Consider the following 22,441-nt stretch of genomic DNA (forward strand, 5'->3'; position numbering starts at 1 on the left):
ACAATTTTTTTCGCGATTCACGTGATGATACTTTGTCAGGTCAATTCTAAAATTTTGTTTTGTCCAGGGAATAAATCATAGGCCGATCTGAGAAAACTTTTTGAAGGTGGCAGTCTTCCTTTAAGGTCAGACAATAAAAGTATTAGTTGTAGGTGACCATCGCACATTTTTATTCTGAGCGATAACTTTAAATGCCGAACCACTTACCACGGCACAGAGATTGAGGTACCTACTCGTACAGGCGATAGCCATGCCGTTCCGGCGCCCGAGGTACGGTCCCTTGCAACCTTATAGGTATGATAGTGTCCAGGGAGTTATTTGAATGCCAAGTAGTAGCTTTTATTAGTTTGGTAAGAGATATCTGTCTGCTTTCTTTGTCGTTTATCTTCTGAGTGCTAAAAGAGAGAGCGAGAGAGAGAGAGCGAGAGAGAGAGAGAGAGAGAGAGAGAGAGAGAGAGAGAGAGAGAGAAAGAGAGAGAGAGAGAGAGTCGTCTCGTTTATCTGTGTTTCTTCCGCACCACTAAAGTGTAAACAATCAGTTGTATCGAAATTTTGTCCGTCGCCTCTCTGGCAGGACCCCGTCCTACTGACATCGGTGCCCCAGCCCTGCTGTTCCTGTATTCCGTTCTCGTCCCCTGGCTGCCCAACAGTAGCGTAGAATTGAATGCGCGATAGCCTCGCAGAAAAACGCAATTACCGGCAGTGCGCTGCCTATAGAATTCCGAGTCCGTTAAAGTCTATGTAGGTAGGTACCTAGGTACCTAGGTATAGTACCTATCAATAACTACCAACCAATAAGTAGCTAGGATCGTGGAATAAGTGCAGTACCTATAGGTAATACCTTTTCATTTTTGTGCCTTTCCATGAATAAAATGAATCGTAGGTACTTCAAAACCAGTTTTAGAACTTTATTATTAGGAATACCTAATGGAAGAGCCACCATTAATGAGCTCAATGACTCATTTTCCATGTGCCAGTTTAGATACGGCCATTTCCAGTCTGAGGACATTTGTGAAGGGACAGTGTCGCCTTGACACAATTGATTGTTTGTAGACTTAACATTTCCGTCCAGGGAACCGCTCGCGTCCTGCCTGGCGCCTGCCCCGACGGCGGGACTGTTTCATTGCTGGCCGGTATGTATGTACTGTAACAGCGTTCCGTCGGCGGCGCGGCGGGCCGCCGGGCCGCGGCAGCTCGCCGTCTATTGATCGCCCTGCCGTCGGCGGCGGCGGCGGCCGCCCGGCCGGCGGTCAGTAGACGGGCCGACGCGCCGCCGGTGTCTGGGACGCTGTGTCGGCGCGCTGCGGCCGCGGACTGCCAGTGAGCGGCTCATGGTGACGACACCGACAGCCGGCTCCGCCCGCCGAGCGACGCCGCGGCCATGGCAGATATCGGTGAGTGGCGTCCGCTCCCGGGGCGCGGTGAGGCGCGGCCTGCCCGCACTGCTCGGAGCGACTGCGAGACAGGCAGTCTGCACCGACAGGACTGGCGGGCCGCGGGCGTCTCCCCTGCACCCCTGGTTCAAACTGCCGAGTGCCGCACTGAGACAGTCAACACAGATTGCCAAGCACAGCACAGACCATGACAATATACAGACTACCTACTCAGAAGTGGACTGGCACTGACGGCCACTGGTAGACGACACAGGATTACACAGGATGCATCATTCACATGGTTGTCAAACAAAAACAAAACAACATGCTCCGAACGACCTTAATCGGAGTCGTGAAATATGAATTTCTGATTCGTAAGAAATGATACATCAATGGGTCCTACAAAGAAGTGCTTGGTACCTACATACCTACACAGGCGGCGGAACGGGGAGGGCACCGGGGCACTGTGCCCCCCTTTGATTTTGGTATTTTAACATTAGCCCTATGGGCGTTGCATGGAAAGAACTGGGACCAAAAGTCGGCAGTGCCCCCTTAATTGAAGGTGTTCCGCCGCTACTGGCTTGGTGGCATTTCTGAACACCTCACAAGACAAGAAGACGTCTTTGCAGCAGCAAGCAAGCGCAATAGTGGGTCAATTGGCAACTAAATATCTATCAAATATGAGCCCAATCAGCTCAGCCGCTCATGAGATGTAGGAACGGTCCCTACACGAGCGCACGTGCAGCACACATCCTGAATGTGATAAATGTAGCTGCGTTTTCCGGTAAGAGGCCATCCATTGTCCGATAGACCATCTCAGCTGCAGGGATTTGGCAGATGGCAAGTGCCGTAACGAGCGGCCGAATCCATTTAGAGTATACTCGCTAGTCGTAGGTAGGGCACAGTGAGACAAGTCACCCCTAAGCTAAAAATGCTCTCGAGGACAATCTTGAGGAGGATTGTCGCTAAATGAGCGGTTTTATTATCCCTCGCCCTGGCAGGGGGTTGATGCAACCCCCTAAGGGTTTTCAAAGATAGCGTAGTAACGGCGACGGGCAGCGCCGCCAAATTTGGCACAGCCTATGGGGCAGCCTTTTTACATATGACCTGAAAATTCCAGGTCCCGGAGTGACCTTGGGTCAGGTCAATAGGTCAGAAAGACCAGTACAAGGTCATGGTCAAATTTCAATTTTCTTTACGCGCCTGTCCAACTCACAGTTTTGGACTGATTTCCTTCAAACTTCCAGGATGTGTTAAGTTCACCGAGTTGTATAACATAGTTCGTTTTTCTATGTCACTGACCTGAGGTCAGTTAGAGGTCATTACGTCGTAATGTTAAGCTTATGGGAAAATGTTCTATTCGTATTCGGAAAACAGTGGAGATATCCGCATCGTTTTATCACTTTTGTGTTTTGAAACCACAGTCCTACTTAACCCGCGCCCCACTGGGGGGGCTATTTATAGCCCCCCTCCCGTTTTTCAGCAATAGCTTCCAAATAGCTTGACCGATCGACGCCAAACTTTCAGCACCTTCGGCTGCATTAATTTGACACCTTGTGTCAAAATTTGAACTTCGTAGCTACCATAGGTCGGCCGGAAATGACGTCAGAGTGACGTCATGTTCGTCCGATTTCGACGCAAAACATTGAACCACGGCAATCGCTCCCAAGAGCTCAGTTTTTAAGCTAGATCCAATTTCTTTGCATGAATGGACTCAGAATTGACCGCGCTATCAAACTGATATCTCGGATTTTCAAAATTTTGAAAATTTTGAAAATTTTATATAATAATATTCAAAATTTATATTTTTATATGTTTTTCAAAAAGTTTTTGACTTTTCGAAAAAACCAGAGAATATGTGACAGAACGTATGATTATGACTAACTCTAGCAAGTTTTAGCTAAATATCTTCAAAAATGGCCAAGTTATACGCATTATTGCAAAAAATTCACAATTATTAATTTTTCAAATCAATTTTTCAGCACGTATTTGACATCGTACACCAATATAAATGGCACCATCGTGTTCCTGAGCTCAAACTGCATCTAATAGACACCTTTTTTGTTGAAAAAAATTAACTTCAAAATTTGACCTTTTTTGACCTGAAAGTGACCTGACCTAAGCTAAATTCGACTCAAAATGACCTCGAATGACACAGACGACATCAAATTCGAAATCTATGGCCTAAATGGACCATAAAGCATGTGTCACGTGACCGACGCATGACATAATATTTCCGTGACCTGTGATGACCTGACCCTGACCTGAAAATCAAAGTACAAGTTTGGTACCCTCAAGGTATCTAGAGCATCTGTTCACGAGTGTGGAAACCAAAAATGAGCCCGATCTGACTTGTAAGACGGCGGCCAGAGCCCAAAATGTGAACAAGCCAAAATGCTAATAATTTTTACTTTGACCTGACCTGTGACGTCATCGGTGACCTCGAGGTCAATGAAATTAGGTTTCGCTCGACAGTTTTTCCGGGGCTATCAGACGCCGTTTGAATTTTGACGATCGGCCCAGTAGTTTCGGAGTTAAGAGGGGGGGCTATGAATAGCCCCCCCCCCCCCCCCAGAAGGGCGTGTTATACACAGACCCCAGTGGGGCGCGGGTTAACAGTATGTCACTTGGGGCTTCTTTGTTTGGTGTACTTATCCATGGGTCAGGTCAAGTGAGGTCAACTGAGGTCAAATGACGTTTGTGCCAATAACTTGTCACATAATACAGTTAAAGCTTTCAAAATGGTATCATTCTGTTCCTCTTGAACAGCCGAGTCGAATGGTATTTCTAGTCGAATGGTTTTTGGTATTTCTAGGTGCCATAGGAGCCAATAGCGAGGGGAGGGGTTAGCATCAACACGGGTCACGGCCTGGCCCCCTGCCACGCCGTGTTATGGAAAATGTCTTGCCAGGGCGAGGGTTAAAACGTATTCATTTTGCCAATTGATTTATTACGCAAAACACCCACCAAACTCCTGCATCTTCTCCCGCGGGGTGAACGCCCACCCCGCGGCGGAAGATGCATGAAAATACAACGCCTCACGATTGCTTGGAACGCGTTAGCGATAGAGAGCTAATAATTGGTATAACTGACCTTTGATCCAATCAGGGTGTTTGGACACCAACAGTTTTTAATGTCAGGTAATGTTTCTGATCCTTGACACTTCCTTATGACGTTCATGTTGCAAGGGGGCCTCTTGGTCCAAAAATGTCGAAACGCTCTCAGTGCGAATGAATCTTTCCCAGAGAGGCGAAACCCTCGCCGGCCGAGGGGGGAAAGGCGGATGCCGCCCCCCATAGGGTTTTTCGCAATAGCTCCGAACATGCTGGTGATAGAGAGCTGAAACTTGGCATACCTGAACTTTAATTCAAGCCGGATCTTTTGACACCAGCCGCATTTTTTGGTCAGGTCAGGTCACTGACCTATGACGTCATAAGTGAACCTCTGCACGGTCTTAAGATGTCGCAACTTTGCAACGCCCTCACTGCCAGAGGAGCTATTACAGGGAAATGAAACTTGCAGGATCTAGTATCCATTACGAGCCTCACAACTTGTATATCTCGGATTTTTCCTTAAGGTCATATGAGGTCAGGTCATTTTCGTGACCTCACCATTATAAGTCAATGGGGGAAAATGAAAACTGCTATTCTGGCGCCAGGAACGATCTCCAACTATCTCAAGCACGCAGAATCGTGATTTGATGCACTCCTTGCAAGGTAAGATGCGTCACTTTTGCAATGTTGACCTTGCGTGACGTCATTTATGACGTCATCAAGGTCATATTAGTTTTTCGCCAATAACTCCCGATCAAATTGAGCTAGTGAGTCGGGAAAGCCACCAATGGACTCAGGAAGACCTGCCGGATCGAATGATATGCGAAATGACCTCTATCGACCTGGGGGCGCTGACCTGACCGTGACCTGAGGTCAACACCCTAAGTTGACCTGACCCAAACAAAAGTATATCATTCGGCGCGCCTGAGCGAGGCGAACACGATGCTGCCAAAATCGCGGCTCTGCGGCCGTTTTTTTGCGAAGTTATTCACCAAAAACTGAACCGTACCTTAGGGCACTTGACTTGACCTCAGAGGTCTCCGGTTGACCTAGGACCTTTAAGTCGGGAACCAAGCTCTGCGTCTCGTAACGGCGCACACGCTCGTTTTTTCCGGGACGCGCTAGCTTCACCAGGGGCGAATCGGCGTGGGGGGGGGGGTCGTACCCGCCCCCTCCCCCCTTCCTCCCCTCGGCCGGCGCGTATGTAGAAAACCAAAAGGTCCGGCGAGGGTTAAAGTAAGTAGCTTTATAGCAAGCTTCCGAGTAATCATAACTTGAAGGTACCTATAATTCAGATTTCTCGTAATGGACACATTTTCCAGTGCAGTGTGTCAATTTTACCTGCATCCCGATGTTGAGAGTGTCTAGAATGGCGTTCGTGCAAAAGAGACGCTTTTCACTTTTCTCCCATTGACAATTATACCTAATGGAGAGGCCGCAAAATTGTCCTGACCCTAGGTCGCCGATATCAAAATTCCGAGGTATACATTTTGTACATACTGTTACTCATATCAATCGCTGAAAGTTTCAAGGCGATCGTTCAATCGGTGTAGCTATGACGAGAATTGAAACTTTTTCTGAGGTGAGGTCACTTGACCTGACCTGGTGACCTGACCTTGAGAGCCCTGGGTCTGAAATTTTCACAACATGTTTGGAAAAGATGCATAAACAGGTGTGCCAAAAACGGCGGCGCGATACCTGCGAAAAAACGCAGGGGGATGTTCAAAACACCCCCGGCCCGGCGCGGGTTAATAAAAACTACTATTTTTGGAGTTTTTGCCCTCTGGAGGCTAAGCCGTTGACCTGAGGTCAATTCTGAAGACACAATCTAGAAAGAACTTTAAAAGGGCTATCGAATGCGGCTTGCTGCAGCGCTGTCGCTCTATCGGTTTCCGAATTACGCACCGACATTAAAAAAAAAAATGGTGAAACAGGAAACATTTTAACTTTGGTGACCTCCGGTGACCTCACCATTGACCTTACCTGATAAATGACCGAAGTGTCTTCGTCCTGCTTTTGGGCGCACTTTCGAATGCCACTTACCATGTGTCGGTACGTGGCCCAGGAGCCGAATTAGACGGGGGAGGTGGTGTGCACTGTGCAGACACCCCCGGCCCGGCGCGGTCGGCACCGAGCAACGGCCTGGCGCGGGTTACCTTTTTTTAGCCGCGTTTTTAAATCTAGTGGTGCCTATTATTTTTTCAGAGACCAGTTTTACCAACAGAAAAATAGCCGCCTGCCGGAATTTTTTGCCTAAGGACTGCTTCACATATGGAGCGTAAACGGTAAAGCCCTATCCGCTTACGTGCCCATCGCGTTTACGCTACGTATGTGAAGCGGTCTTCAGGCAAAAAATTCCGGCAGGCGGCTATTTTTCTGTTGATAATACTGACCTCAGTTATAATATTTATTTCGAGTAAAAGTTCAAAGGGGCGGAACAAACGGCCATAAACACCATCCAATTGATATGTCATTTGTAGGATCAATGCTGTCTTTCGATTCTAGATATTCCAAAAAGTGACTCGAAGTTCCGATGCAGTTTTATTGACACGAGGTTCATGTATATCTATCAATTTTTCAGGGAGGCTTTTGGCAAAATTTTAGAGCAATCGTGACCAAATTACGTGTAAAATGGCAGGGTGCCGTATTGGTGCTCCGCGGCCGGGGTCTTTCAGCTGGTCAGCCAGGAGCTCTCCCTTTGTCGTGGACACATGGCCGGAAGGGTTCGTCCTGGAAATGAGAGCTCGGCGAAATTCCTGGTGTATCCTTAGTTTATCATCAGTGTGCGCGGTCGATTGTCAGCGGCCTTGAGCGAGGCCGCCCAAACGGCGCAGCCCCCGATCGACCGGCTGGGGGTGAGGCTGGGCGCACGCGGTCCGCCCGGCGCACGCCACCGGGCCCGGTCAGCGGCCACCGCCGGCCGGCCGGCCGACACAGCGCACAATGGATGGGCTCGATATGTGTCTCGACAGCGACAGGCGCCCGCTTATTGCGTCCCTTGCTGCATAAAGCCCACAGGAAATGAGCAAAGTGTGGACTGTTGACACTCGGTTCTGCGGGTGCAGTCGTAAAAGGAAGGTCATTATTATTCATGTGTTAAATTCCTAACGCAATGCTTGTTGTGCTTTTTTAGGCACTGTAAATGATAATTTCGTATAGACCCGTTACTGTTTAATGTTCATGGGAAACTGATGAGCTGGGTTTTCAGTTTTCACTTAAGCTGTTGACTTCAATTGATATAGAGATGGCAAAACCTGGTATATCTTTTCACCATTCACCGCAGTGCCGGCCTGATCTGCATGTATGCGTGTATTGTATTTAGCTGGCGGCGGATTCCAGTTTCGGTGAAGTGTGCCATCGCCCGCCGCATTTCCAGCTGACCGGACAGTCTCCGGCTGTTTGGCAGTGCCGGCCGAGGCCACCGTGTTTCTCGGCGCCGTGGCCATCATGGTGCTGCTGCTGCTGCTCGCCTTCCTCTACATGAACAAGAAGATCTGTCTGTACGATCTGGGCGGCGGCTGCTGTGACGAGCTGCTGGCCAAGCCGGCCCACCACGCCGTCAGCAGCGAGATCCGTGAGTGACCCGCCCCTCGCCCCCAGCTGCTGACTCTCCCCGTCAGCAGCGAGCTCCGTGAGTTACCCCTTTCCATCCTCGCCTCCACTATCAGCCAGCTCCGCGAGTGCTCACTCCCTCCTCCCTGAGGCAGCTCCAAGTCTTCCTGCACTGCGGCACAGTCTCGCTCCCAGGGGTCCCGGGAACCGGTCTCATGTTTGCCATTTTGTCATTACGCCATCATATTCATGTCAGTGTTTGCCATTACGTCGGGGAGACATCCGCGAAGAGCTGTGAAGGTCGCTGTTGAGTATCTCTACGTCTCGTCGCCTAGTGTCTCATGTCTCGCAGTCTGGTGTCGCAGTATATGCCAGTAGTGTCTCATGTCTCGCCGCCCAGTGTCTCATGTCTCGCCGCCCAGTGTCTCCGGGTGTCGCCGCCCACGCAGTGTCTCCGGGTGTCGCCGCCCAGTGTCTCCGGGTGTCGCCACCGAGAGCCGTGTGTCACGGCCGCCTGTGTCGGGTGTGACCGCCGCGCGTGTCTCCGGGTGTCGCTACCAAGAGCCGAGTGTCACGGCCGCCTGTGTCGGGTGTGACCGCCGCCCGTGTCTCCGGCAGATGACGGCGAGGACAGCTGCTCGGAGCCAGACGAGGCGCTGGTGCGGAAGCTGCGCCTCTCGGCGCCGCTGGGCCGGCCGACGGCTCGGCGCGGAGAGTCGCTGGACGCCGCCAACCCGATGGCCGGCGGCATTGGCTACGAGAAGCCGAGCCTGTACCGCCAGTTCAGCCTGCAGCCGCCGCCGGCCGGCGCCGAGCGGCCGGCCGCAGGTGAGAGGGCGGCCCGGCCTCGGGACCGACGCAGTGGCCACACACAGCCCAGCCCGGGGAGTGGGCGCCCCAACATACATCCTGGCGTTTTATGTAGATCGGGGTGTCTTACATTGGCAAGGGTAGCATCGATAATGAAATGTGTCCGTATCGCCAAAGCCCACTGCATTTTGTATGGCTGCACTGACGCCATTCGGGTTCCCGGTTCTTGCTCTTCCCCTCTCCCGCTCTGCTCCCGCCGCTGCCGCCGGGCCAGGCGGAGCCAAATCGACCCTGCGCCCCACTCGCGGCGACCTCCGGCGACTTCGTCAATTACTAACCAGCGCGGCTGATTAAATGGTCCTCCAGCCGCGGCGCCGTGTCCGCGGCCCGAGGTGCGGCCGCGCGGCGCACGGTCGATGGCCGCTTCCGGAGCCGCCGGCGGTGGGGCGCCGCCAGTTGGGTGGAGCCGCCGTCCGCCTGGCCACTGGCAGCAGCCTCCGCCTCCGAACAGTCGACGTAACGGCGGCGCTGGTCCCTGGGCCGGACCCAGGACCGGGACCGCTCAGCACGGTCCAGGTGTACAGTCTGTCCTAAAAGTACCGCGCAAAGTAGCGGTGGATCCATCACACCTGACCGAGGAGGGCCTGTTTGGTATCGGTACCTACACCAAAAAGTTGGTATCCGATTGACATATTTAGCTGGCTGCGCGACTGACTCTCAGACGCGCCTCCAGCCCGACACCATGAGAAAGTCGACACACCAACACACCGACACACCGACACACACCGACACACACCGACACACCGACACACACCGACACACACCGACACACACAGACACACTCAGACACACTCAGACACACTCAGACACACCGACACACCGACACACACCACACACCGACACACACCGACACACCGACACACACCACCACACCGACACACCGACACACAGACACACCAACACACCGACACACACCGACACACCGACACACACCGACACACACACAGACACACCGACACACACCGACACACACCACACACCGACACACACCGACACACACCCACACCGACACACCGACACACACCACCACACCGACACACCGACACACAGACACACCAACACACCGACACACACCGACACACCGACACACACCGACACACACCGACACACACACAGACACACTGACACACTCACACACACCCACCGACACACACCGGCACACGCCGACACACCGACACACCGGCACACACCGACACACCGACACACCGACACACACCGACACACTCAGACACAAGACCCGGCAGCGAGGAGCCGCGCAGTCCCCGGGACACGCCGGGAAATCAATGCGTGTATAATGCACGGTCCGACTCAGGTAGCATTGACGTCACGCCAGGTGTAATATATTCGCCGCGCTGTGCCACGGAACGCCGCGCCCTGGGTCAGCAACAGCCGACAGCGACTCCGCTGTGGCGAGCCAATGATGGATTCGATCTCTGCGCTGAAAACTAGTACCTGTACTCTGCGGCCTGCACATGTGCGGTTCTGTTTGCCGGTATGTAGTATTTTAACGTAAGAACAATAATGAAATACGTAACGAAAACAGAGTTCAAAAATAAGCGCCAAGAAAACACGTCCAGCCTCGACCGGCCGCACCGCGCGCACTGCCTGACCCGACCGCCGCGCCGGTCAGCTCGGCGGGGTCGCCGCGGTCGTGGCGGCTGCCGATTGGTCCGCGCCGGCCCGGTGCCGCTGAGTAGGGCCCGGCGCACACAGGCGCGGCATGACGGAAAGTTTCACAACACAGGATCACGATACCACACGGTACAACTGTCTTTTTTGGCATATGCGGAAACAGCCCCCCGGCCCGGTGCAGGCTAGGCAAAAACCAATAGTACCTACATACTATCTCAATCTTCTTGTCAATTCGCAAGTCAAAATATCGATTATCGACCTTATATAATAAGGGCGATAAATATCGACTTTAGGCCATCGTATCAAAATTCCGAGACATACAAATTTTAGGTAACAATGATCTTATTACATCCTACAATTTGCAAATAATTCGGTCATTTACTGCTCTGACATGGTGAAAAGTTCCAAAAAAGGTGATTTGAGGTCGGGTTATTCAAGGTAGCCTGGTGACCTGACCTTGAACGGTAAGAGGCTCAAACTTTCACAGTGCATACCATGTGCAAAATTGATGTGGGAATAGTCATACCAAATAGCTCAGCGCTTTGCGCCGCAGTTATTCCGCTATTTACGAAAAACTCAGGATGGCGGATGCCCCCCCGTCGGTGCGCCGGTTAAGCAGAAGCCTGAAAATATTATTATCATTTTAATATCAAAGTGTCTTGAAGTTGCAATACTGTAGAAACGTTCAATTTCAAACACAAAGACACCAGAATGAATTTGTGTTACGAGTATCTATGCATATGCCGCGCATTTACTGTGTTTTAGAGGCGACATCACAGTGCTAAGTCACCTTATCAAAATATATTGCAAATGAGAGTGGGACGTCGGTCGCTGCAGGGGCCTCGGCGGCACCCTCATCTGCTAAGTGGCGGCCTGCAGGCCCGGACGGGGTGGTCCAGTGACGTCACGAGACCGCTCCGCGGAGCTGGACGGCTGGCGGCTGTGGCGCGCGTCCGCCACCGACCGCCGGCCCACATCACCTCCGTCGTAGTCAGGCTGTCAGTCGCGGCGGCCGTGCGGCGCGCTCTGCTGCCGGCCAGCAGCAGGACGTGATCCTACGATTGGAGACTTGTTTATAGAGCCCAGTCCCAGGAAACATGCCAGATCGCGAGAATGCGGTCACCGCGCCGGCCGGAGCACCGACAATGGAGAACCGGCGCGACAGGCCTTTCTGGGGCACAGTGCAAGCCTGGAAGGCCAATCTCGGTTTGTTTGTTTGTCCGGTAAGGTCCATTCAACTGACCATCATGCCGGTAAAATCACCCACCGACATCACTGCCGACCACTAGGCATTGTGTCTGATTGTAGCAGGTGTGAATAGCAGCGATCTGGCGGTATCCTCGCCAGCCTACTGCCCCCGCCAGCGGTCCGGGCCGGCCCGGAAGGGCTCACAGGGCTGTCCGGCTGGCCGAAATGTCTGCAGCCCGGGTGTGACAGGGTCAGGACCGGGCCGGTCTGGTGCGACTCAAAGGAGCCGGACGCTGGCCAGCCCGGCCGCGGCGGCGGCTCCCCAGTGATTCGACCCGGGCTCTGTACACAGCCCAGACTCTGTCTGCCCGGGCCCGCGCCCCCGGCAGGGGGAGGGGTCACCCGGCGCCCCCGGCAGGGGTGTGGCCGGTCAGTCGGAGCTCCGGCGGGGGGGGGGCGGTGAGGGGGCATGGCCAGTCAGCCGACAGACACGTGATTCCCAGTTGTCGGCTTCTATCGCCGGCTCTGGGAATCTGTCCAACAGTCTAAAAAATGAATGAATTGTATGAACAGATGAATTAAATTCTTCCTACAATGAATTGGTTGCAAAACAACTAAACTGCTCGGTAACGTTTTTCATGTGTTATGTCGAAAACGTACAGGCTGCATATTTTTCGGTTTAATTGATTTAGTTAGCTACCATTTGTACCTCCACAGCATTTTTGCTATTGCGTATTTATTCATATCATTTTTATAACAACTAAGCTTCCATGCAACTTTGACTCATGACAGATGTGGTAGCACAGCTCCATTCATGTCATACATTTTCCAGAGTCATGGCTAATCCGAAATAACTCTGCTTCTTCAGATTAACTGCAGGCGCCGGAAGTCTGACAAGACTGGGCAGTGTTTGCTCCCGGCTAATCGAAACTCTGACACAAGGCCTGTAAATCACGCCGCTAATGACAGCCACTGAGGGACGCTGCCAGTGTTTATACGGGCCACAGCCTACCACTGCGGAAGGACCGCGACAGCAGACAGCTCCATCAGGCATCCACTCCCCGCCCTCGGCCTCCTTCCAATGTACAGCCCTAGTCCCTCCGATAGCAGACAGCTAGCAGTGCCAGTCGTCCCACACCCCGTGCAGCGGACGCTGGCCCCTCTGACACGCGGCCGTCTCTGGCCGGCAGGCGCGGGGCTGCAGGCGGCGCGCACCGACCTCAGCCTGGCCGAGCGGGGCAAGGTCGGCGGCGGCACGTCCTCGTCCTCGTCCTCGACTACCTCGGGCGAGGACGAGCTGGCCTCGGCGCTGCGGCAGCGCGACGTGCGCCGGTACCGGGCGCTGCCGGCGCGCGCGCCGCGCAGTCTGAGCGGCTCGCCGGCGCACGAGCCGCCGCCCGCCAGCACAGAGGTGAGAGACGAGTAGCACAGGGGTGAGACAGGCCCGGCAGACAGCACAGAGGTGAGACACGGCCCGGCACGCGCCCATCCGCCAGTGCTCAGGACGGGCGATATCGATATTTTCCCTTTGACGCTTTTATCGACAATAATGCTGGTTGCAATAATATTGCAATGATGTTATTCACTAAACCATGCGTAAAAATTCCATCATGGTTCACTTCCAATATATTCTATATAACTACTCGTGAGATGAAATGTGTGCTGTTTTGCAAGTACATATGTAATGTTTGATTGTTCGACTGAATCTAGCACCTTAAATTCGCATATTGTGGATGGTTTCGTTTTGTCAACTAACGTGATTATTTCTTTTACGTCCCATGCATTTTTCCGACTAGAGTTGGAATGCAATTTATCGAATATTCTCGTATGCATCGGATATTGTTGACAGTTCGTGCAACTGCGCTGCGTCGTGCGCTCTGCCGCGAGGTATAACTATAGAACCAGCGCTGCGGCACAGCATGTGTACAGGCGCTCGTTGCTAGTGACATCTGGTGACAGGATTTGAAGTGCTGGGTTGGATGAACGCTGCGGCACAAGCATGTGTTCAGTACAATGACATCTAGTGACAGGATTTGAAGTGTTGGTGTGGATGAAGGCTGCGGCACAGCATGCGTTTAGGCGCTTGTTACTAGTGACATCTAGTGACAGGACTTGAAGTGCTGGTGTGGATGAGCGCTGCGGCACAGCATATGTTCAGGCGCTGTGTACTAGTGGCATCTAGTGACAGGACGAAGTGCTGGTGTGAATGAGCGCTGCGGCACAGCATATGTTCAGGCGCTCTTTACTAGTGACATCTAGTGACAGAATTTGAAGTGCTGGTGCGGATGAAGGATGCGGCACAGCATATGTTCAGGCGCTTTTTACTAGTGACATCTAGTGACAGGATTTGAAGTGCTGGTGTGGATGAAGGCTGCGGCACAGCATGTATTCAGGCGCTCGTGTTTAGTGACGGCTAGTGACAGGATTTGAAATGCTGGTGTGGATGAGCGCTGCGGCACAGCATACCTTCAGGCGCTTGTCAATAGTGACATCTATTGGGAGGATTCGAAATACTGATGAGGATTAGACGCGCCGATCAATATCTGTTGCTTTGTGTGGGATGCGAGTATGTATAATAGGTAATATGTAATAATTAGAAACAGAGTCCTCGCAACCATCGGGTTTGCGCATAATTTTGGCTGCTGTCGACCATACCTGGTGCTGTAGCATGGATCAGCCGGTCTGTGGAACATCCGAATGCTGAATCGTCACTATTCGCCACGCCTGTCCCGTAGCGCTGTACCGCCGCCGCCACCTCCAGCTGCACTCCAATTGGCCGCGCCTGCCACCCACTCCGGGGAGCTGTAACGAGCGGCTCGCAGGGTGCGGCTGGTCGTAGTCGGCCGTCGAGAGGCTCGGAGACACCGGCCGGCGCCGGCCCCCGCGGCCGCGGCACGTTACGGCCCGGCCGGGCGGCGCGGGCGTGCTCTCGGCGTGCTCAGCTCCGGTTTACTGCCCGTCCGAGGACACTCGAGGCCGCGGCGGCGACCCCTCCGGAGCTGGGCAACGGCAACCGATAGCTTTGGAGCGCGCCACCGTTTGTCCGATGTTTGTCAGTTTATTACTGATTTGGAGTGGCAATGCTGAAAGGGGCGTTACACTATATAACAGTACACGTATCCCTAGCGGGTGAATTGACCGGCACGAGTTTTGCTGCTGTATTTTCGCTGGGCCTGCTGAGGTTGATTTGTTGTTAGACGGGATGAGTTCGGTCCATGGAGCGATGTGCAGCCGTACATCCAGCGACTGCGTCACCGCGCAGCGCTCACCGGGCTTCTGCACCTCTCCCCAGGAGCGGCTCTTTGACGTTGCCGACCTGGATTTGGACGGCTGCGGCTCGCGCTGCGGCGCCCTCGAGGTCGCCTTCGCCTACGACTACCCCACGCGCAAGCTGACCGTGCAGGTGTTCCAGGCTCGCGATGTGCCCAGCAGGGACCGGGGAGGAGCCAGCAGTGCTCAGGTCAGTGGCCTCTCACAGACACGCATACACACAGACTGAATGAAAGTCACCTGCAGGGTCGGACCGGCTCTGTAGGGATTTCTTACTTCATTTGACTCTGTCTATCACTGGGTAATGTGCATATGGACGGTGCTAAATAAACTACAAGTACAAATTCAAATGCAAATATGTATAAATGTACATTCAAGTAAAAATGCAAATTTAGGTAAGAAGAAGTTCTGACTGTCCCACAAAAGATAGCTTACAGACATATTTAACTGTTTTAGGTGCGGCTTGTCCTTTTACCCGGGAAGAAGCAGAGGCTCAAAAGTCGCGTGCAGCCCAGCGACAGGCCGCAATTCAACGAGGCGTTCGTATTTAACAAGGTCAATCCAGGTAAGCAGTGTTGGCTACGTAAAAGGAATGGCCAAGAGATGCATTTAGATACCAAGATAGCGCTTTATTGGCTTAAAAAAGGCTGACTTTAATTCCTGGTGTTGAATAATTTGCCCTACCTAGAGCAGCATAGCTAATGCAATGATCATTGATCATCTAACATATTCAATTAGGCAGTTCCAATAAACCTACCGTTATTCGGTGGTTTATATTTTTGGTGGATTCCATACGTTGAAAAAGGCGATGTCGGATGTGAGTATCTATAAAGTCACAAAGAAGCCCCTGCTAGCACTATGAAGACGGGGTAAGTTAGAGAAATGCACCCCTTGCTCGCTTCACCCTGCTAAAAGAAAATAAAACTCAATAATGATATGTGACACTGACTGAGCGGTGTTGTGTCACTGACCGCTGGTGACCTGCGCTACGTTGTTGACCGGTGACCTGTGCTGTGTCACTGACCGGCCGGCCGGTGATGGTCTGCTGTCACTGACCGGCCGGCCGGTGGTGGTCTGCTGTGTCACTGACCGGCCGGCCGGTGATGGTCTGCTGTGTCACTGACCGGCCGGCCGGTGGTGGTCTGCTGTGTCACTGACCGGCCGGCCGGTGGTGGTCTGCTGTGTCACTGACCGGCCGGCCGGTGATGGTCTGCTGTGTCACTGACCGCCGGCCGGTGATGGTCTGCTGTGTCAATGACCGGCCGGCCGGTGGTGGTCTGCTGTGTCACTGACCGGCCGGCCGGTGGTGGTCTGCTGTGTCACTGACCGGCCGGCCGGTGGTGGTCTGCTGTGTCACTGACCGGCCGGCCGGTGACCTGTGCTGTGTCACTGACCGCCGGCCGGTGATGGTCTGCTGTGTCACTGACCGGCCGGCCGGTGACCTGTGCTGTGTCACTGACCGGCCGGCCGGTGATGGTCTGCTGTGTCACTGACCGGCCGGCCGGTGGTGGTCTGCTGTGTCACTGACCGGCCGGCCGGTGGTGGTCTGCTGTGTCACTGACCGGCCGGCCGGTGGTGGTCTGCTGTGTCACTGACCGGCCGGTGGTGGTCTGCTGTGTCACTGACCGGCCGGCCGGTGATGCTGTGTCTGCTGTGTCACTGACCGACCGGCCGGTGGTGGTCTGCTGTGTCACTGACCGGCCGGCCGGTGGTGGTCTGCTGTGTCACTGACCGGCCGGCCGGTGGTGGTCTGCTGTGTCACTGACCGGCCGGCCGGTGGTGGTCTGCTGTGTCACTGACCGGCCGGCCGGTGGTGGTCTGCTGTGTCACTGACCGGCCGGCCGGTGGTGGTCTGCTGTGTCACTGACCGGCCGGCCGGTGACCTGTGCTGTGTCACTGACCGGCCGGCCGGTGGTGGTCTGCTGTGTCACTGACCGGCCGGCCGGTGGTGGTCTGCTGTGTCACTGACCGGCCGGCCGGTGATGGTCTGCTGTGTCACTGACCGGCCGGCCGGTGGTGGTCTGCTGTGTCACTAACCCGCCGGCCGGTGGTGATCTGCTGTGTCACTGACCGGCCGGCCGGTGGTGGTCTACGTGTCACTGACCGGCCGGCCGGTGGTGGTCTGCTGTGTCACTGACCGGCCGGCCGGTGGTGGTCTGCTGTGTCACTAACCCGCCGGCCGGTGGTGGTCTGCTGTGTCACTGACCGCCGGCCGGTGGTGATCTGCTGTGTCACTGACCGGGAGGCCGGTGGTGGTCTACGTGTCACTGACCGGCCGGCCGGTGGTGGTCTACGTGTCACTGACCGGCCGGCCGGTGGTGGTCTGCTGTGTCACTGACCGGCCGGCCGGTGGTGGTCTGCTGTGTCACTGACCGCCGGCCGGTGATGGTCTGCTGTGTCACTGACCGACCGGCCGGTGGTGGTCTGCTGTGTCACTGACCGGCCGGCCGGTGGTGGTCTGCTGTGTCACTGACCGGCCGGCCGGTGGTGGTCTGCTGTGTCACTGACCGGCCGGCCGGTGGTGGTCTGCTGTGTCACTGACCGGCCGGCCGGTGATGCTGGGTCTGCTGTGTCACTGACCGGCCGGCCGGTGGTGGTCTGCTGTGTCACTGACCGGCCGGCCGGTGACCTGTGCTGTGTCACTGACCGGCCGGCCGGTGGTGGTCTGCTGTGTCACTGACCGGCCGGCCGGTGGTGGTCTGCTGTGTCACTGACCGGCCGGCCGGTGGTGGTCTGCTGTGTCACTGACCGGCCGGCCGGCCCGCAGACGACCTGCCGTCGGTGGGTGTGCGGCTGCGCCTGTACGGCTGTGAGCGGCTCCGGCGGGAGCGGATGATCGGAGAGGCCGTCGTGCCGCTCACATCGGCTAACATGGAGCAGCAGACGCCGCAGTGGCTAGTGCTGCAGCCGCGCGCCAGCATCACCGTAAGCGCCGCCATCGGGCGAGCGGGGGGAAGGGGGGACGGCATCACCGCGGGTCTCCGTGACTGCTACGAGGATCAACAGCACAGCCAGGTGAAAAGTGCGCTTGATTGGTCTTAATTAATGTTTTTGATGTGACCCGTGTGACCCATGTGACCCATGTGACACAGTTTGAGCCGGGTGACCCAGTCTGACCCATGTGACCCAGTCTGAGCCTTGTAACCCGGTCTGACCCATGTGACCCATGTGACCCATGTGACCCAGTCTGAGCCATGTGACCCGGTCTGAGCCATGCCATGTGACCCAGTCTGCCCCATGTGACCCAGTCTGACCCATGTGGCCCGGTCTGACCGCGGTGGCTCGTGTGACCCATGTGGCCCGGTCTGACCGCGGTGGCTCGTGTGACCCATGTGGCCCTGTCTGACGCCGGTGACCCGTGTGACCCATGTGATCCGGTCTGAGCCATGTGACCCGGTCTGACCCATGTGACCCGGTCTGACCCATGTGACCCGGTCTGACCCATGTGACCCGGTCTGACCCATGTGACCCGGTCTGACCCATGTGACCCCGTCTGACCGCGGTGGCTGGTGCAGGTGGCACCCAGGGGCAGTACGGGGGACGTCAGCTCGCTGTCTCGGAGTGAGAGCACCAGCAGCACGCAGAGCATCCACCGCGGCGGGCTGCCCGAGCTGCTGCTGGGCCTCCAGTACAGCGCCGCCACCGGACGGCTGGCCGCCGAGCTCATCAAGGGCTCCCAGTTCAGGTCAGTGCGGGACTCAGCTCCCAGTTCAGGTCAGTGTGTGTCTCAATTCCCAGTTCAGGTCAGTGCGAGACTCGGCTCCATGTTCAGGTCAGTATGGGACCAGAGGTCTGCTCGCAGTGCAGGTCAGAATGGTGCATGGTGTCGCTGGGACATATTATGGTCCAACTGTAAGTAGTGAATAAGCGATATTGTTCTCCGTCTGGAACGCCCCGCACATTTTTTCACGAGGAAACTGCATGTTACAGAACGTGACACGAGTATATATGTACCAGAGATTACAGGTGATATTGGGTTCTCGCGGGATGCATGGCTAGAAGATGTCTGTGCAGTGTTGGAGTGACCAGTGAACTGTTGCCGGCTCGGTTCTGCCTATGTGGGTGGGGCGTCCGCTGGCCGGGCCGCCGCGGCTCCGGCCGCCGGCCGCCGGCAGCGGCGCGGGCCCCCGGTGTAGTGACGCGCCGGCCCGCTCACCTAGCCTGGCCAGATCAATAGCCGACCAGCGGCGTCGCTGCCTGTGTAGCGGTGTACGGACGGCGCGGGCACACCGCCCGGTCACTCACCCGAGTCGGCTCCGGCTGACTACTGGCTAGGCAGGCTGATCACCTATACTACTGGATAGGCAGGCTGGTCACCTATACCACTGGATAGGCAGGATGGTCAGCTTAACTACTGGCTAGGCACTTGGTAGACTCGTAACCTAGTCTTTTACAACTGGCTAGGCAGGAAATCAGGCACTCACCTGTGTAAGTTCTGGGCTGGCGAGGATGACATCTAATCGGCAAGATTATCTAGGGCGGACGACGGGAACATCAGTAGGGATTCTGTGACCTCTCTCTCTCTCTCTCTCTCTCTCTCTCTCTCTCTCTCTCTCTCTCTCTCTCTCTCTCTCTCTCTCTCTCTCTCTCTCTCTCTCTCTCTCTCTCTCTCTCTCTCTCTCTCTCTCTCTCTCTCTCTCTCTCTCTCTCTCTCTCTCTCTCCAATACACACACTCTCTCACATTTTCTCTCTCGCTCTCTGTCTCATTTTTTTTCAATCATCGATCGCTTGACCTGGTGGAGGGCAACCTCCTAGTAGCAATTACGGAGCCGGGCATGCTGAAATATCGAGCCCGCTACGGAATACGCCGCGCTCATAACGAAAAATCAGCGAACGTTCAGTATTGACGCGGCGTGCGTCGATTCGCGCTGAGCCTGCGGTGCGCTGGCCGTGGGGGCTGGACGGCCGACCCTGGCGGACGGTGTGGGATCGACTGGGCTCTGCCGGTCCGCACACGTCTGCTAGCGGGGCCGGGCGGTGGGCTGCAGCCACTCAGCCGCTCCGCTGACCGGCAGGTCGAGCTGCGGCGGCAGAGCGCCCGACACCTACGTGCGAATGCACCTGCTGAGCAGCAGCGGCCAGGAGCTGGCCAGGAGCAAGACGTCCGTCAGGAGAGGCCAGCCCAACCCGCTCTACAAAGAGACGTTTATGTTCCAGGTCGGTCACACTGCTATCGGGATATTTTAGATCCTACTCCGGTCGACGTGTTCTGACACACTATGAACCGTATTATTTGATTCACTTAGTCAGAAATGTCCATTCTGTGTTATTCGACACTGCACAGGGGGAAGAGAACTCCCATCACTTTTAGCCCACGATCGAGCAAAAGCTTCACGGAAACATGTTCGTGTCTCGTGCAACTGTCCATAAAGATCTTGCATCCTTTATTTTTTACGAGTTGTACGAGCTTTTAGTTCCGATTCGTCTACGTGTTCTAGATAGGCACTTGTGAGAAAAAATCAGACGGAATAGTATTACCCGTATGTCGACGAGAGAAGGGCTAGCAGGAAGGTCCACCTGCCTTAGAGGCCGGCTACCTTCGCCATAGGGACCCTCTTGGCTATGGTCCTTCGAAAGGCAAAGATTTGTGACCAATGTATTACAAGTTATAAGACATAACAAAAGGCATCATGAGCACCGGTTCCCAGGGGTGCAACGTTTCCTCGGTGGTCTGTATCAGGCAGCAGTGTTGTGGCAGCGGCACACAGCGGTAGCCGGCCCAGCTGACACAGAGTCTCCCCTCCCCCCCCCCCGACTCTGTCCGGTCAGGTGCCGCTCTTTCAGCTCTGCGAAGTGACACTGATGGTGAGCGTCTACAACAAACGCAACATGAAGAAGCGGGAACTGATCGGCTGGTTCGCGCTCGGCTACAACAGCTCGGGCGCCGAGGAGCGTGCGCACTGGTCCGACCTGCGCGCCGCGCGCGGTGTACAAATCTGCCGGTGGCACGTCCTCTGCGAGCACTGAGCGGCGCCGTCGCAGGCAATGGGCGGCACTGCGACTCTAGACGGCCCCCGTCTCAGGCGATAGGCGACACCGAGCCGTCAAGCACCTCTCGCCACGGCAGCCGGCGCCCTCTATTTTGGGAGTACAGATGCGGCTGGCAGCCGGAAATTTATCTCGCAGAGGGGTTAGTGATATGACTGTGTGTCAGCCGCGTGCATGGTATGACCTGTGGACGCTTTGACGACCTCTATATGCGTGGGGGGTCGCTTTTTACATCTCCAGCGGTGTATGAGATTCATGTATCAGTAATTTACCCAATATTGCGGTCAATACGTTATGAATGGTAATTTTTGAAGTGTATTGAATCTATGCGAGTTAATCAAATGTTTATGGCAATATGGGGAATTTTACTTTTCATCTGGTCGCCGATAGTGATAGTAAATACCCTGAAAAATTTATTAACGACCCACAGCATCTATCAAAAATTAGGCAAAGTGTGGATTACTGCATGGATGAGGGAATTAACTAAAACATCCAGGTCAATGAATTGCTCCAAATGCTGTGCAGATATTGTTTGCAATTTGGTTCCCACTTCCCAGTTTCATTCAGTTTATACTGCAGTGTTCATGACTGATTACAAGGGTTGGGTGATAGGATGACCGACGGTGGTGATAAATGCAGTATCAGTTAAATCTCAGTGAACCAGCACGTGTGTAAGGACAGAAACTAGGCGAGACCTGCGGGCGACTAATACCTGTTTTTATATATCAGGCCGGCTCGCTGCACGTGTAGTCGAGTGTGTGCTGGGCTCAAATGGCGGCGTTCTCAGCCGATTGGATTGTGCTGTGTGACCTACCGGTTGGTGTTTCGCACAGTTTTTACACTTTTAATGCCGCTGTCGACGTGTCAGATCTCACACTTCAGGTGATGTCCATTGTCTATCGCTTAAACTGATCAGTGATCATGAATGATGGCACATTAGGCTTCAGTCGTGTAAATGTCGCGTGCTATCCGATCATGCGATATCTGGGATGCGTGTATATCAGCCTCAAAATCGTGCTATTATTTATCAGATAGCATGTTCTACTTAAATCAAGCATAGAAATATCACATTTTACTCCTCACTTAATTGCACGATTGGCTTGGACCACATTCGTTGGGTTGGGAAATTTTATTATGGAGCCAGTTACTTTACGCTTAGCATTTCTAACACGCAAAGGAAATATACCTACCACTGTCCTCAAATAAGGCTTTGCTACAGTTTTATGATTTTTATGCTTAAAATGATCAAAAAGAAATGGATAATATATGCAAAGGAATTTTTAAAGTATTTTTTAAACAGGAACAACAATTTCCATATTTGGTAGAGGCCAAACAGTGCTTGCAGCGGTAGCGTAGCACACGTTGACCAATCATAGGTATTGCGTACCTAGTTCAAAACCAACTTCATGCCAATTGGTCGACGTCGGCCTCTGCCATAGGTGGCTGCGTTCTTGGCATTCTTCCGTAAGGCACCGCATTCCTGTGTTTGATTTCGGAAACGAGAAAGGGAATAT

The 22,441-nt window shown here is 54.3% G+C and overlaps 1 protein-coding gene across 1 annotated transcript; it reads left to right on the plus strand.

The window, feature by feature from the left end:
- Positions 1-1,243: 1,243 nt before the first annotated feature.
- LOC122378181 (synaptotagmin-14-like) lies at positions 1,244-21,290 on the plus strand. Its single transcript, XM_043358937.1, has 10 exons — positions 1,244-1,394; positions 7,833-8,000; positions 8,597-8,806; positions 12,859-13,079; positions 14,961-15,128; positions 15,395-15,503; positions 17,706-17,863; positions 18,454-18,623; positions 19,955-20,096; positions 20,709-21,290. Exons 1-10 carry the CDS (start codon positions 1,382-1,384, stop codon positions 20,904-20,906), a joined length of 1,557 nt encoding a protein of 518 aa, XP_043214872.1. The 5' UTR covers positions 1,244-1,381; the 3' UTR covers positions 20,907-21,290.
- The last annotated feature ends 1,151 nt before the right edge of the window (positions 21,291-22,441 follow it).

This window comes from Amphibalanus amphitrite, unplaced genomic scaffold (assembly GCF_019059575.1).
Source record: "Amphibalanus amphitrite isolate SeventyFive unplaced genomic scaffold, NRLGWU_Aamphi_draft 000056F_arrow, whole genome shotgun sequence".
In the NCBI taxonomy this organism is placed as follows: domain Eukaryota; kingdom Metazoa; phylum Arthropoda; class Thecostraca; order Balanomorpha; family Balanidae; genus Amphibalanus; species Amphibalanus amphitrite.

Excerpts from the sequence above, each read along its gene's own strand:
- LOC122378181 (XM_043358937.1), top strand. Across the intron at positions 15,129-15,394 it reads GAGGAGCCAGCAGTGCTCAG|GTGCGGCTTGTCCTTTTACC; the intron begins GTCAGTGGCCTC and ends TAACTGTTTTAG. Across the intron at positions 15,504-17,705 it reads ATTTAACAAGGTCAATCCAG|ACGACCTGCCGTCGGTGGGT; the intron begins GTAAGCAGTGTT and ends GCCGGCCCGCAG.